Source organism: Macadamia integrifolia, chromosome 11, assembly GCF_013358625.1.
Source record: "Macadamia integrifolia cultivar HAES 741 chromosome 11, SCU_Mint_v3, whole genome shotgun sequence".
NCBI lineage: Eukaryota > Viridiplantae > Streptophyta > Magnoliopsida > Proteales > Proteaceae > Macadamia > Macadamia integrifolia.
This window is the reverse complement of record NC_056567.1, coordinates 4,530,673-4,547,242: the sequence shown is the minus strand read 5'-3', so window position 1 is coordinate 4,547,242 and position 16,570 is coordinate 4,530,673. Positions and strand designations below refer to the sequence as shown.

Genomic DNA, 16,570 nt, shown 5'->3' with positions numbered 1-16,570 from the left:
ATTAACAAAATCCTCAATTTCTTCTGACAGAGAACATTAAGGTGCAAAGAGGTTACCATGAGATCCCAAGTTTGCTCATTATTCTGTTTCCAAAAGAATTTTGTCTCAAGAGGTGAAGCAATGTTTGGTGAAGGTTCTCCTCCTAAACAAAAATAATCAATTAATGTAAGATCCAAAAAGATTTTACATTTAGCTTAAACCTCTATATCAGTGTTCAAACTAAAAAGGTGGGCAACCAACCCAACGACTTGGATAAATCTGAGTTTACTCACTATCCCAGCCTTACTTTCTTGCACATGTTGTTGGTCCTCTCACCATCAACCAAGTATCAAAACCTCTTTACGGGGTGAAGCACTAAAGCATCAATCAGATGGATCCTTCACTACTATGCCAAGGAGCAAGCCAAAAAGCAGAAGGGACCGACTTTTCCCACTCCCACGGTCAAGTGAGAATGGTTCGGATGGTGTCCATAAGGCATAAGGTATCGGAGAACAGTTTGTGGTGGAGGGGGACGGTATTATCAAAGATTCATGAATAGGGTAGACATTTAAGACCCTTGATGGGTGTACGGTTCCTTCATCGCACGGTGAAGGTGTTAGAATTTTTTTAACGATTGTGACTATTTATAAAACAATTATGATGTGCGGGTGTGCCGGAGTATTTGAAAGCTCAGTGAATTGATACAATGATACTTCATCTGACGAAAGGAATTGTTATGGAACTCGAATGGGATTTTTTTTTTCTTGAGATTTGTGATGGTAGCAAAGAGGTGTACGGTTCTACCCGATTGACTGTGACCCGATGGATTGATTTGCAACTTGGAGGAGTATATAATATATTATCGTCTTGTTGAGCAAGTATTATAATTTGGGGATTTTTCGAGCTAAGGTTTATGACGAGTTTTCTTGCTGCACTTTGGGTGTATTTGAGAAATCTCCATTGTAACCTATCTTCTACACTTGTGAAACATATTCTTCTTCGCCTGAGGATATAACACACCACATCGGTGTATGAACCTCGTTCAATCTGTGTTGTGTGTGAATCTGTCTTTGTTTTTCTTTGTATTTGTTGGTGTTTGTTCTAACATGAATTCTTTCTCCTGCCTTGCTCGATCCAAGAAATTTTAATGCAAAGTGCTAATCATGATGCTCAGAAGCAATTAATTGCTGATGAAAAAGTAATGCTTTGGGCAAAGAAAGGACAACTAGGAATTGAAAGACTATTAAGAAATTGAAGTTGAATTGACCTTTAATTGAAAGGGTTAAATTACATGTGAAAACATCCTCTGCAGTGAGTGCAGAAGTGCGGTTAGCATTGTATGGTCGAGGTGACCTCGGGGCACGTGCCTAGATGCTCTCAGCCATTTGATGCTCACTACACTATCGCACTCACTGTAGAAAATAACTGTTCAAATTACACTACGAACTTGAAGAAATAAGAATTGAGTGAAAATTATGCTAAGAACTAATCTATGTTATAGAACTGAAAATGAAAATAAAAATGAAAAAATAAATTCATGATGTTCTTTGATCTGTTGAGGATGATTCTTTTTTCTGTTGGAACTTCGTTTATATCCTGAAAATTCTTTAACAACAGTAGCCCACTTGTGAGGGTACATATAATTGCTCAAACCACTCAAACTGCACATTTCTAAATCTCTTGGAATCAACTCTTATCAATACGAACTCCACCTATGGCTATTCTGTGTATCAATCAACTTGACTATATTTGATCAGCTTGATCAGTCAAACTCCTTAACACAAGGTCCTTATTTATTAGTCAATCCTTTAGTATATACTTGTTTTTCTTGTTGGCCAGACTAATCTAAATAGGGTGTAAACAGAAGAACATTCCCCAAAAGCAACTAGATATAACTTGTCAATTGGTGAATCAATCGATACAAATCAAAATCCTTTGTGATTGCTTCTTATTCCGAGAGGCCGATTCAGACCAAGAAACCTTAGAATCGCTGAGTTTCAGCTCCAAGGGTAGAAAAGTCGATTCTACGGTTTTTAAGACCCATCTGATCGGTCCACCTCGGATCAGATCCCCGATTCCGTGTCCTCTGTTGAGCCGGCCACGGCGCCAATACAAAAGCATATTTACAAATTTACTCCTATAGGTCCGTCCGTCCGTCCTTCCCGCCTTTCGAAATCGAGCTCTCAAAACTCTCCCGCTGGTGGTTACCAAATAGAAAACGAAGGGAATACGCTCATTTTTGTGCGAGACGAGCACAGGTTACATCAATTCTTTTGCGCTTCGATTGATTAATGGCTCCGAAAGCGGACAACGTTGAAGGTAAAACCTAGCTTCATCTCGTTTTTCTCTCGCTCAAATTTGAGAATGTTTCTGAATTGATCCGTCCATGAAGATTGTCTTACAGATGCTTTGTTTCCTTGTAAAATTTTAGGTATTGTGCTTAATTTCGTCAATGAGGTAAGCATTCTTCAGAACCACATGAACTCATAGCTTGCTATTATGCCTCGTAATTTGAATGATCTTCCATTAATCTATTTCCAATGTTTCTGTAATCGATCATTTATCCACTTTTGAGCTTCCTCTGAAGTTGCAGATTTCTTATTTCTAGAATCCTTAGATTCCTTCAGGTTACCTTGCATATATGAAGAAAGTAAGAAAGAGTCGGTCAGTTCTTACTTAGAAAGTATATTTTTCAATCAGATTCACATTGTAGCCTTTCCTAGATGCGATCGGGGAAAAAAAAAAAAGGGTTCGACAATATTACTTCAATCTTCTAAACAAGATATTGTCTTTACAAGAAAAATAAAATCGACGGTTTTAATGCTCTACCTAATGCTGTGACATATGGGGTTGCCATCCGATGCATGGAGAAGAATTTGAGACGTGCTTACTTGGTGTGACTAACAAAAGTTAAAGTCCTATTCTAATCTTTGGGGAGACATAGCTGAATTTGAACTCATTAAAATCCGGATGCTTCTTTCCAATCTTTATTCTTTTGCCTAATGAGAAGGTGAAATTTCATTGCCGAAAGCTTTATATAGATTTACTGCCTTAAACTCTTCCTCTCTTCAGGCAAAGGGAATGGTTTTTCTAATCATCAAAGAGGAACTTAAGGAGTTTTTATTTATTTATTTATTATTATTATTATTGTGGTGTTGTGGGGTGGATGATGAAGATTATTTACTAAGAGGAAGGTCTGAAAACGGGCAAAGGCCAAAGTGTGCTGAGGACTATGTACGATTAAAAAATTTAACATTGATTGCTTGGTGCCAGGCCCGTTTGATATAGTTTATCATGTTGTCATAGCACACATTTAACTCATACTTTACTCTTTAACTTAGAAAATCTATTCATGGATTCATCATAAATGAGATTGTTCCGATCTTAAGTCTATATGTTTTTTGTGAACCTTTCAGTTATTTCATCCTACTCCCTTGTTCCTATACAAAAGAGAGCTCATGTCATAAAGTTACAATGTATTTTCTGCCCATTTTAAAATATCCGAGCTTATTATATCTTCAAGAATTATAGATTGCTTTCCACATTTCAGTTATTTGGATTTATTTAATTTACATTTATTTTTATTCTTGGCCAGCAAAATAGACCATTAAACTCTCAAAATGCTGCTGATGCTCTGCAAAAGTATAACCTCAAAAAAACTGCTATTCAAAAAGCATTGGATTCTTTATGTGAGAGAAAAAAAATTTCATTCAAAGACTATGGTAAGCAGAAGGTATACCTTGCTCGGCAAGATCAATTTGACATCCCCAATGGTGAGGAGCTTGATCGGATGAAGAAAGAAAATGCCAAACTACAACAAGAACTGGAAGATCAAAGGAAAGCAATTAGTGAGGTTGAGGGAGGTACTCTATTTCTTACATCTATTGCCATTCCACAGAAGTGATTGGGATTTTATATTTGAACAAAATATTTATTATTTGTGTGCTTCACAACTCTGCTGTATTTACTAAAACTTAGAACCTCAACATGTGAAGAAAAATATATGATGACAATCTTACGACTTTGTGACCATCCACTCCTTGCAGAAATTAAAGCCTTGCAGTTGAATTTAACGCTGGAAGAGATACATGCTAAAAAAGCTAAACTGACAAATGAGGTAAGCAGTCAGGTGTTTCTGAACTCATTACATATAATTGTGATGGTTTGATGCAAGCAAAAATAGAGAAGATCTGGAGTTCTCTTTTCCATTTCAGGTTGAGGAGATGGAGAAAAAACTGAAAAAATTGCGTGAAGGTGTTACTTTGGTGAGACCAGAAGACCGCAAGGTGATTGAGAAGGCATATTTTGAGAAAATCAATCAGTGGAGAAAGAGGAAAAGAATGTTCAAAGACCTATGGGATGCTATAACTGAGAACTCACCTAAGGATCTTAAAGAATTCAAGGTAGTTTCCAAAGTCATGTTTGTTATGAATCTATACTTCATTTCACAATGAAATTTGTTATAATGGATGTTAAATATGTTACAGGAGGAACTTGGCTTAGAATATGATGAAGATGCTGGGGTGAGCTTGCAATCATTTAGTGATTTGATGCCAAATGGTAAGAAGCGCAGTAGGGGCCAATGATTTATTTTTTTCCTATCATATACTCAATGATGTGTATCTAAAGGCTTGCTTGCTTCCACACCTTGTGGATTAAACATGCTTTAGAGAGAGTGTCAGTTTGTTATCCTGAAAGCTAGTTTTTGTAATCAACTTGTTCAGAAAGGTTTACATGCCAAAAATGTATGAAGTTAATCCTACAATATAACAAACAATATGTAGCTCCATGGGGAATGGAAGAAGTATAGCAGCCATATGCCCCATGTATTTCTTTTATCAAGTGTAAGAATTACAGAGTATCATCAGTCCCTGTATCAGCCACAGCCCACAGCTAAAAATTTACGGTACTTTTGACCTTTGACTATCCTAGAAAAGCAAATTTTAGGAAGGACTACACTTGCTGTTCTGTACTTCATCCTTATTTTCTCATCAATTTTTTTCTTTATTTCCAACTTTAATGGTCATTGTCTGCATTGCAAACTCAAGAGACAGTTCTCTCTGGAGTTTTTTCCCTCTGTAGCACTGAGTTATTGAACTCAGAAATCAACTCTGGACAATGGAGACACTCTCTTCAAATTTAATCTGTGGACCTTTGCTCCGAATTCTGTGACTTTAAGTTTATGCTACATGGGTTCATTGTGGGTGTTAGAATCTGCAGACACGAGGGGATAGAATCAGCATTGCCCCAAAAATTGGCTTTTGGGGACTTTAAGGTATACAGATCCAAATGCATATAATCCATACATATTGATTGTGTATAATTCTATTTGAGTTATGAAGAGATCAATTATTTGCATATATTTTGCTTGATACTTTTTAGTAATTTGTTTGCATTCTCTACGTATAATGTCTAATTTAGTGGTTATACAATTGTCTCCCTCATCCCTCACCAGATCACACGATCCCTCACGGTTGCTCTAGCCACCGGCACCTGTGAGGTAATGGTACACACTACGATTAGAGTGGGTGAGCTTACTATGCATTTAAAGCTGCCCCCTCTGCAAGTCCCTCAAGATCGTTTATTGAGTCTCATTACCTTACTTCGCTAGAAAGTTACAATTGCCACAAACCTTGTAGCTGTGGTGGTTGCTGTTGGCACTGCTTCTGCTGCCTCTTGGTGATTTTAAGTTAGGAATTAGGAAGATCACTTTTGCGTGTTGATGACCAAATCATGAGGGCAAAAACCGAACTATATAGAAAAACTGCAAACGTCTTGGGGGTGCCAACGTATCTACTTCTAACTCATTTTCTCTTCATGGGTAGGATTACGAGCTACGAGCACCAAAAAGCAATCCAAACAGCAGTTAAATTAAAACAAATAATTTCCTTATCCACCTGAAGATAAAATGAATCACAGAAAACCAAGCAGAGGCCCCTATCATGACCTTGTGGAGATGAGCTTCCAGCTCAGCGCCAGGCTGTTAGTCAATTGGGCTCTGGTGTAAGTCCAGGGAAAACCGAAGGTTCAAATCCTTTTTTTTTTTTTGGTAGAAGGTTCAAACCCTCTTACTCCTGCCTTTCTTGATGTAATGGTAAGTAGTTAATTATAAGTGCAACCCAATGGCCCTTTGTGAGTCACTTGACTGGTCCATAGTTAGCAAAAACGAGAATGGAAAAAAATAGAAACGGATGGTACGGGTTTTAAATAGTAAAATTTTCCAAATGATACGGTCAAATAAAAGGCAAAAAAAAAAAAAAAAAGAGAGAATGGAAAAAAAGGGAAAACGGATGGTACGGGCTTTAAACATGTAGATTTCAAATAAACGGGACCAAAAAAACGATAATATACTTGTATAAATTAAGGAATTATTACATGAATATTTGCATCTAATGTTCAAAACAACTACAGTATCTAACACTAATGCATATATATCTCATGTCTCATTTTAAGTTTTATGATATATAATTGAATATCATCCAATACCAATTCTAAATTCATACACCACACATGCCCAAGTTTTATTGAGCAATGTGGCTTGGCTATGATGTTGTTCATTGTTGTCAACATAGTCAACGCACTGTTGGAGTAATGTATGTTCAGTTTGAGTTGGGAGTTATCACTTTAGAAACATTTTTCAACGAATGCATCAGTTTGTATATCAATTTTAGGGTCCATACAATGATATTGAGTTGAAGGTGATATCATGAGAAATATAGGCCATTGAGTTAGTTTTAAGTTGGCCAAAGAATCAGGTCGATCGGAGTTTGGGAGAGAGAGATATGATCAATTAAGTAGACATTATGTTCAACAAGTTAAGTTTTAAAAAAGGGGAACGTGTTTAGAATGGGAATGCTCGCCATTTGCAGTTTTTTCAAGCATCTTTGGGAAGCGTACTAAAAACCGTGTTTTAAACGGTAAAAAATGAGAATGTGTTTAAAACGGAGTTTTAAACGCATTTTTGCTAACAATGGTTTGGCCCAATGTGAGTCTTGCACACATACACACACATACACAAAATGAAAATTGGGATGGAGATCCACGGGCAGGAATGGGGAGGGTGAGGTAGAGCCAATGAGGACTAAGGAATATGAAAAATGACGCTTATGTGGATGATTCCTCGTGCGTTCCCATTGGCCCTCTTGCACACGCAGGAAATACTTCCCCGTGTATGTGAGGGTGATATTAGTTATTGGAAACAAAGAACATTACCTGGTCGCATGGTTGCTACTCTTAGACACAGACATAGGAGCATGCAAAAGTATCACTCTATCCCCCATGAAATAAAAATTCACATCTATGTTGATGCCCCTGCATGCACTCTCATTGGCCCCTATGCTGGTGCAGGCGCTACGTTACGAGGTAGCATTAACTAGTCTTTTATTATTTCATATGCATGTATGAGTATTGTAGTAGCAGTAGTAGGGGTGAAAGTTTGCCCCTGACAGCCCGAACTTGCCTTGACCCTCCCTGAGCCCGAATAGGGTTTGGGCCAAGTTTTTTGACCCTGAGGGTCGGGGGGTCAAGGTTGGGTCGGGCTCAGGTTGAGGCTTTAACCCAACCAAACCCAGCACGAAATTCAACCCTAAATTTTTGTATTAGAATTTAGAGTTCCTATCAAAGTTAATTCAACCATTGTAGAAGCCTAGGTCAACCCAACTCAGCCCAACCTGGCCCTGCAGGGTCAATTAGGGCCGGGTTGGGTTGGTATGAACCCGATAGGGTTGGGCCTAAACATAAACTCGATAGAGTTGGGTTTGGCTTGGGTTGAATTTTGAGGACCTAGGGTTGCATTAAGGATTTAAGAAACCTGGACTAACTCGACCCTGTTTTACCCCTAAGCAGTAGGCTGGTAGTAGCAGTACTAGAGTAGTGCGGCAGTAGTTGTAGGTGTTAACCATGCATGTGAAATACTGGAATCTTTCTTGCCACGTGGCAGATACATGATGTATTATGTCATATCAATCTGATTTAGTATCAAAAAACCATATCTATATTGTATCAGTCTACTGTCTGCTTATATGAACACTGACTTAGCCTAATGGTGGCAGCTTCGATTTAAAGAGTCGGCTCCCAGAGAAAGGAGGTCATGGGATCGAACCCTTTCATATTTGAGTGGGTGTGTGTGAGAATAGGTGGCTTTTGACCCTAAATTCAGTCTAATGTCTACCCATATCATTATTGGTCACAGCCGATCCGATATTGATACCTAAAACAGTAGGCAGTTCAGGGATTTTTTGACAATCATCATGAAGACGTGTTCACATCTGTAATTGCCATGTCACACTAGAGAATATTCCACTAGATCTTCCATTGTCAAAATATTTAATTTGTTAAGGCCCTTCACTGGACTGTTAGGTGATCTTTCTCCAATACTATGGCTGTGGCCAACTTAGCATATGGCCATATGAGGACAGTAGAGTGATTCCCACTCTACCTTTATCACATTAAATAATGTAGCTCCTTTTAACAGTAACTTATCCTTTTGCCTTTATTTAAATTTGGTACCCACCTACAACCAAACAACCCCCTAAGAATCATACAATATCAATCATCTTCAAAACTTGAAAATATTTCCTCTTCAATCTTTTGTTTTTCAGCTGAATTATACAAAATTGACACACACATGGTAGGCCTATATAGCTCTGTACATGGTCATAAATGATATGGAAAACCCAACTCAACTATATATTATACACTCATAAATAAGACATAATTGAATTTCTTAAAGCTTCTTCTATCAACAAACTCTTCCTTTTACTCTGAAATGCTTCCCCCACAGACTCTTATGCTCTCCTAGTCCTCACAGAAACAGGCTTCATTCCTATCTTCATTCGAGGTGCAGATACCTGATCCTCAAAATACAAGCTTTTTTTGCTTTCCATGGGAACGGGATCATCATCTTCATTCCCTGATCCCATCACTACCTTATTGGTGTAAAGTTTCCTATGCAGATAATCTTGAGATCTCAAAGGGCTCTGCTTAATTCTACTGGCATCCAAATCTGAGTGATCTTTATTTGTTACAGTGGCCGTCGACAATTGCGTTCGCCGGAATTCATTTCCGGCAAAGCTTGACTTCTCATTGAACCCCAATTGGCTATCCTGAGACCATAAAATTATACCCTCTTCAAGCTTTGCCTCATCATCACTCTCATCAAAAACTCTCTCCTCTTCCCTCTTTATCTCATCATCGCTTGGATCATAAGCAGACTCCCCTGGTTTCTGATTTGAAGTCTTCTTGTTCTCCACAAAAGTGCCTTCAATTGAAGAACCAGAACTAGAAGCAGACACTGATCTTGCCAGCTCTGCTTTGTTCTTCCTCTCTTCAGATTCTTTGATTTGAATTTCCCTGTGGCTTTTCGCCGGTGGTTCATCACCTTCGGAATCAGAAGATTCTGAAGGAGAGGATTCAGTGGGGTGGATCTTCTCAAGTAGACTACTTGGATCGTTTATGTCCTGTGATTTTTCTCTTGAGAGTTCCACTGCAGCCCTTGCTGCTGCTGCTGCATAAGCTGCAGATTCAAAAGCTGCTTGAGCTGCAGAAACAACATCTGTGTATTGTTTCCCTGGCTTCATGGATTCAGAGAAATATTTCTCCTCTGATCTCTCTATTCCCTCTGTCAAATCATGTACTTCGTTCTGCTTCTGGTTCACTTCCACCTTCACCTCCTCTTCTTGAAGCTTAAGAGTGATTCCATTCTCAGAAGCAATTTCTTTTAGCAACTTCATTCTGTTCTCCAAACTGGGTTGTCTAGTTGAGAATTTCTGAATGATCTGCAGAGACCATAAACAAAGATTAGAGATTTCATTCAATACGAAAGAGAAAATGAACGAAAAAAGGAATTCAATCCGAATCTGTAAAACCATACCCTGGGATTCACTCCACAATTGTTACGTAACTCAACAGCTCGAGAAGCGAATTCCTTTCCATATCGCGATGTGAAAATGTTACGAATCTCTTGCACTTCTGGGAACTCCCCACATCTTGAAGCCGCAAAAATTATGGTCGAGATTGACTCCTTCAGCTCATCTGGGCATTCTCTGTATTGAATCAAAATATCAGTAAGGCGTCGCTCTGATATCCCTTGTTAGGGACTTTGATAGAACTAACGTTCAAAGAACTCGAGAAAATATAAAAATAAGAGAAAGAATTAGAGAAACTAACTTGTCATTTGCAATGAGGAATGCCCTTTCGATCAAAAGATGACAGTAGCTTTCAATTATAACAAAAGCATCCAACATGTTCTGCTCTTTGATTACAAGCTCTACCTGTAACATGAAACATATCAAAAGTGAAGAGAAATCCATTAACAAATGGGGAGGAATCTATTAAGTATATATATATAGTCAAGAAAACTTACGCGAAGGAGAGCACGTTCATAATGGCCAAGGTTAAGTAGTTGAACAACGTCAGAGCGAGCCTGAGAAGAGCGGACTTGGCGCTGGTTCTTGAGAACAGCAAGACGAGAGATGGCAAGATTAACCAAAGCCTTGAACTTGGTTGTCTTGAAGCCTCCTCCTAGCAGAGCGTCCAGCTTCCTACCCATGTCGACTTCTGGTGGTGGCCAGCTGTATAATTTGAGAGTTTACTTGTGGATTAAGTCTAGAGGGGAATAGGAGGCATCAGAGAAACGGAAACGTGGTTGATCTCTTTTCCCTAGAGGCTCTTGATACTTGACGGTTGAGTCTGGCTGGGCCATTTTTTGGCAACTTCTAGATGGGCCCATGAGGGAAGAATATGGAGCATTTTTTTTTTTTACCATTTCTGCTTACCATGTTTTACGTGGTCACACCATTATATCCAGGCAGGGCTGTTGAAAAGAGAGAGAGAGAAAGAAAAGAAGGTTCCATGATTGAAATATTCATAACCTTCTCATAAATAATAATAAAAAAAAAAAAAAAAAGGACCGAGGCTGAATCTGAAAAAACTATGGCACACCACCAATTCCACCAATGTTCCGATCGAGACCTAGTCACTTGTAACTCAATCCTTGCTGGGTATACACTCTCGTGCCCTTGGCTGATAATCTGATATGGACAGCGGTAAGATCAAAGAGGGTTTCCAACTTCTTTGCCTTATGCGGAAGTCTATGATGCCACTCCGTCTTATGTTAGCAATGATTCTTAAGTTGTGTTTATAATTGAGTCTGATCAGCGTTTTGGAAATTGTTCAGATCAACGGTAATTGGTTCCATTGCCGAGACTCTTGATGTCATTGGCTACCGGGATCGGCTGCCATTTACGGCGGTAGTTTACTGAAACAGAACCTTTTTTGACTTGTTTCTTACTTTTGTCTTTTGTCTTTTGTTATTTATTTTATAAAAAAAAAAAAAAAAAAGGTTTATTGTTTCATTTAAACTGTTATGGGCTTAGGCCCATGGGCTTGATCTATTAATATATATATATATATATATCAATTTATGGTTCATACTAAAGTCTTTAAACAGTCATCACTAAGGTATTGTCTTGATTCGAACCAATTTTGATCCGATTCAAAATGAAATGATTATTGACTCTTATGATGGGTACTTATTGTGCCACTTGAGAGGACAGAATACTGTCACACCTGAGATTACAAATTCAATAATCCCATTATATTTTGTAGGATAAAATTTTTTCCTACTGCAGTTGATATATAAATCTAATATTGTCTATATATTGATTTATTTATATGGCATAAACTTGTTGTTTTGTGATTTTCTTGAACCAACCTGTTATTTTGCCGGGTTCTTCAATACTATATAGTCTGTTACATCTAGTCTATAGTCTATTTATGATAAATGTAATTTTGATGGAAATGCACTAAAATAAATGAGTCTTTTTGGGAATGGCCAGTCTTCAAATAATGCCCAATGAAGTTTTTCATATTTAAAACAATTATTTTGAGAGTCCCAAGGCCTTCTGAATAATAAAATACCATTGATTTTCATGATGTCATTTTATTATGTACTTGGGATGTTGTGGATAATTACTTAACTGATCAAACCAGTGGGATGATGTAATTATATATTCTGAAATGTTGTTTATGGTTCGACCAATGGATGTATGTTCAATATACTGGGTTGAATTTAAAACAAGAAAAAATGAGACCTATATTTTGTGTTCCATAACTGTTTTGGAACAGCTATAGTGTTTTGTCTTTATTCTATAGTGGCTTCAGAATTGTATTTCTGTTTATGCATTTTTTTTTGCATTGGTTTATCATTACTATGATATTAAAAAAGGTCATTTATAAATGACATAGGGAGAAAATTAATGGCATTTTATGTTTGCATGTCATATTTGGAATACTCTATGATGAATAAATATATTGGAGTTAAATTGGGTGTAAGTTTTCGCACATGTTTAGCTGTAAAATGTATTTCTAGGGAACCATGAAAAGGTGATGTGGATTCCACCACAGTGACGTATCTTGTTCTTTCATGGTTTTCCCTAGGGCAGCATAGTAGGTGACATTTGTCTAAAGATGATGTCACCAAAGTTAAAGAAAATGACAGTAACCTAAGGATCCTAATCCCAAAGGTAAGCGGATCTCAAAAGTTATTGTTCTTTTCACAGTTAATACAAGAAAATTAGAGGACCAGTGTATTCCTGTCTTAAAGGATAAGGATACAGTTTCAGCTATTACTCTTGAGTGATATAGTCATTACAGTGAATGCACATGAATCTCACCAACTTAAACTTTGTTATTAGTGTGGTCTATTTAAATTGATTTTTTATGAAGATTCTTGTGGCTAGAGTTGGCATCTTAAAGATTAATATTAATGATGATACCTATACTCACATTTGAGATGTTATGACACAAGATCATTCTATGTTGCTTCTACATGTTGATGGTTTATTAACTATTTTCAGCATAGTTTTAATGAAATCCAGTTTTTGAGTCTAATAATTGTATAAACCATAAATAGTTTATGCAAATGGAATTAGAAATCATTTAATTTTGATTTATTGAAATGACTTCTGAAATCTGTTTACACTGTTGACTATTTTGGCCTTGTTTATTCAAGCCAACAATTAGATCTAGTTCTAATATGAACTGATATTGACTCTTATAAATGGTACTTTTATTAGGTCATCTAGTCTTGCTCTCTTATATTAGTAGGAGAATAAATTATTATCCTATTGAGGGTGATAGATGTATTATACATGTTTTATTATGTATACTACACTTGTTGTTTCATGAATTTTAAGTCAATCTGGGGTATTTTGATATTTTATTCGATGTTATATTTATCATCCGTGACATCAGGTTTCATCACGAGACACATAATTATGAGTTTTGACACCCATTTATGATTCAAAATATCACAAATGCATTGTTTAAGTAATATTTCTTCAAATTTATATGTCATATTTGTACTTGTGATGAAGTTCAATTTGATTGAAAATTCATCGAGATAAAAAAGATATATTATATTTGAATGATTTAAATGAACTCATTGAAGTTTTAGTGGCTTATTGGTATAAAGCCTGTGAAGTTGTTTATACTTACTATGGATTTAAGCCAACATTACCTTTATTTATTAAAGACTTATTGTTGTTTTTAACCTATAAGTTATTTGGTTCATGTGCCATATTAGCTAATTTTCTTTTGACTTGAAGAAATTATGGGACTTTATTATGATTGAATTTAAAGTTTATGGGCTAATATTTATGTTGGATATTAAAGTCATTTGGGTTGAAAGTTCATATTTGTATACAACTTTGTATATCTAATGAATTATGGATAAAGTAACATATTTCATGTGTTTTTTGTTATCATGAATAAATATTATAAACTTTCATATTTAGCATGTTGTCATTATAGAAAATACCATATTTAGATTTTTATTTATTTATGGTAATGGCTGGAAGTACAAAACTGTCATACTAAGAATGTTCTCACTTTGATAACTGTTAAATTATGGTGTTACCATATTGACTATTAGGGTTTATAATGGGTTGCTTTTGTGGGCTTATGTTGAATATTTTATTAATTCAATATTGAAATAGCTCATCTTGTTGTTTGCACCCAAAAATCTAAACCCACGGGCATTTGGTAGCAATCCAAGTCTATAGGTTTTTTATAATTTCAGTGATTACGCTTCCACTTAGTGGGCTAGTTACTGAGATTGTGAGATTACTATTGACTATTCAGGATGGGTTGCAGTCAAGGAGACCATATGGCGAATGATGTGCTCTTGCCACCACAGGTGAGTCTTCATTTGGTCGGTTTAGCTTGATAGTGTGAGGGTGACATTTTGGGCTTCATAGCTTTGGAGGTTCTTGTCTTGCCACCACAGGTGACGGAATCTTCAGAGTGGTGTTGTTTCGAGCGTCTCGCCTTGCATGTGAAAGATTTCACTACGTGTTGGGTGATCTTGCCACCACAGGTGTGACCCCGATGACGTTGGATCTTTCCCCAGTTTCTGTTTTCCTATAGTTATTGAAAACAATACTGGGATAAATCTGATTAATAGCCCAATTAGTTAGATTTAATTATATTGTTGGAAAGTTTAATATGCCTTTTGTTCTTGCATATTGTATATTTTGGTAAATATGTATGATTATATTTGTCAACTTTGACTTCTCAGCTATTTTCTGTTAAAAAGGGTTTGAATGGTTCTAATTTTAAGTAATAGAACTAATCATTTAATATTTCTCTGGCTATTATGATAATAAATTTTAATCTTGAATTGATGAGCCTCATAAGCCAGTGGTTATTAATTATGTTCAAGTTAAGGTTCTTTATGAAAATGGGAGGAATCGAATAGGTCTATCTAAAGATCAGTGGGAGTAAACTCATGAATCATAAATTTCTGTAGAACTACATTACTACAAATTGTTGACTCTATATCTAAACCATTGAGGATGTTCTGTGACAACTCCGTTGCGGTTCATTTCTCTTATAACCGTAAAGGCATTTCAGACTCTAAATACATTGACATTAAGTAATTTTTGTCAAAGAGAAAGTTCAAGAGTCACAGATTACAATGGAACAGATTGCTATAGAAAACATGATTGCAGATCATCTTACTAAGGGCTTGACTCCAAAAGTCTTTTAAGAGCATATCACTAATATGGGACTTGTTAATTCTTTTGAAGTATTTTATTAGTAGGAGTTTTGCTCAATATGTTCGTATTTGACTTTCAGTTTTAGTTTATACATATGATGCATTATTATTCTTCTCAAGAATATATATGCATTTTTATTATGGCCATTTGTTTATATGTATACACTTATTTATTTGTCTCCTACAAAAAGTTGAGGTTATATGTGGTGTATTTACCTCATTCGGTATCTGAGGTTCCAGTCAATACACATACATCCAGTCGCTAGTAAAGCCTCGTTTGATTGAGGTCTAGTGCTAGTGTTGTGGGACATCCGGACCCAGTCCCAATGAGCTTCTTTGATTGAAGCTTAAGCATTTGGGAGACGCTTGTAGTTAATGAGACCTTCGGTATCTGTCTCATAGGGTTCATTTGGTTTTTGAGCCATGACCAATTTGGAAATAGACATGATGATCACTATTGCATGTTATTTCCATACCACACTTTCATACTGTTCAGCCCAAGTCGGTGATGTTATGAGCACTTTGACGTGTGTGGTCTCATATCGTTTTAGATGTGATGATCAATACGGTTGGATGTTTGTAATTCTCATTCGGAGCAAGGCATTTGGTTTAAGGTGCACTCCATTTGACACTATTTTGTTTGTGGCCACATTCAGTTTATCTAAATCGGAGAGTCGTTTTAAATAAATTTTTAAAATCTAAAACTTGTGACATATGCTGCCCAAGTGGGAGATTGTAAGATTTCCTATTAGGTGGGCTAGCATAGTCAAAGATTTGTTTCCAAAACCGATTTAGTGGTGTTGACTAAAGATGGAGTAAGCAGAAAGAATCTAATATTATTGGTAAGTGATCTCTATGGAGATATTGGATTCTATTAGCACACCTTAATGGTATGAAATATTTATTACTATGTGTGGACCTAAGGTATTGTTTCCTTAATGGGGAGGAAACCCTAATTTTATTGCAGGGTTGGTCCCTACCCTCACCCCTATATATAGTTATCACTGACCCATTAAGTGAGGCTAACGACCAAAAGCAAAAGGGAAAGAGGGTAGACCAAACCAACATTGATCGTGTTGTACGAGGAGCATACGAGAAGACATTGAGGAGTTGTAATTCTTCATCCATGGATTCAGGTATGCCTAAAACCTGATTATGTATTCGTTGTTGCATGCTTATCTGATCTCCATGTGATGTATTACAAGTATATTTTCTATCAGTCTCAACACAGTTCAAGGAACCAGTAGGTCAGACAATTTGTTCTGACAAGGTACGCTCTTCACAAAGTTAATTATGCGGATTTTCTTTCGGAATATCCGAGGAATTAGGAAGGCAGTGGTAGTTAGAGCATTGAAATTATATTTGTATGAGATTGTTCCTGATGTGGTGTGTATCGTGGAGCCTATGGTAGCAATGTCCTCTTTCCCATGCACTTTGTTTCACTGGTTGGGTTACTCTACTAACTTGATTCATAATACCTGTACTGATAAGCTTCCAAACATTTGGGTGGTTTGTAAGATATCGCTTGCTAGG

At 36.7% G+C, this 16,570-nt stretch overlaps 2 protein-coding genes across 2 annotated transcripts; one reads left to right on the top strand and one right to left on the bottom strand.

The window, feature by feature from the left end:
• Positions 1–1,899: 1,899 nt before the first annotated feature.
• On the top strand, positions 1,900–4,840 carry LOC122093505 (homologous-pairing protein 2 homolog). The gene is made up of 6 exons (XM_042663851.1): positions 1,900–2,298; positions 2,411–2,436; positions 3,575–3,842; positions 4,026–4,096; positions 4,194–4,382; positions 4,467–4,840. Exons 1-6 carry the CDS (start codon positions 2,271–2,273, stop codon positions 4,563–4,565), a joined length of 681 nt encoding a protein of 226 aa, XP_042519785.1. The 5' UTR covers positions 1,900–2,270; the 3' UTR covers positions 4,566–4,840.
• A 3,693-nt stretch (positions 4,841–8,533) lies between these two features.
• LOC122093933 lies at positions 8,534–10,528 on the bottom strand. Its single transcript, XM_042664490.1, has 4 exons — positions 10,343–10,528; positions 10,147–10,250; positions 9,851–10,022; positions 8,534–9,755 (listed from the first exon to the last, which is right to left on the bottom strand). Exons 1-4 carry the CDS (start codon positions 10,526–10,528, stop codon positions 8,766–8,768), a joined length of 1,452 nt encoding a protein of 483 aa, XP_042520424.1. The 3' UTR covers positions 8,534–8,765.
• Between the last annotated feature and the right edge of the window lie 6,042 nt (positions 10,529–16,570).

Bases quoted from the DNA above. Each gene is read 5' to 3' on its own strand.
- LOC122093505 (XM_042663851.1), top strand. From the start codon at position 2,271: ATGGCTCCGAAAGCGGACAACGTTGAAG. The intron at 2,299-2,410 runs GTAAAACCTAGC...GTAAAATTTTAG, and splicing joins GAAAGCGGACAACGTTGAAG to GTATTGTGCTTAATTTCGTC. The intron at 2,437-3,574 runs GTAAGCATTCTT...ATTCTTGGCCAG, and splicing joins TGCTTAATTTCGTCAATGAG to CAAAATAGACCATTAAACTC.
- LOC122093933 (XM_042664490.1), bottom strand. From the start codon at position 10,528: ATGGGTAGGAAGCTGGACGCTCTGCTAGGAGGAGGCTTCAAGACAACC. The intron at 10,023-10,146 runs GTTAGTTTCTCT...GATTCAATACAG, and splicing joins TTCCTCATTGCAAATGACAA to AGAATGCCCAGATGAGCTGA. The intron at 9,756-9,850 runs GTATGGTTTTAC...TGGTCTCTGCAG, and splicing joins ATTGTGGAGTGAATCCCAGG to ATCATTCAGAAATTCTCAAC.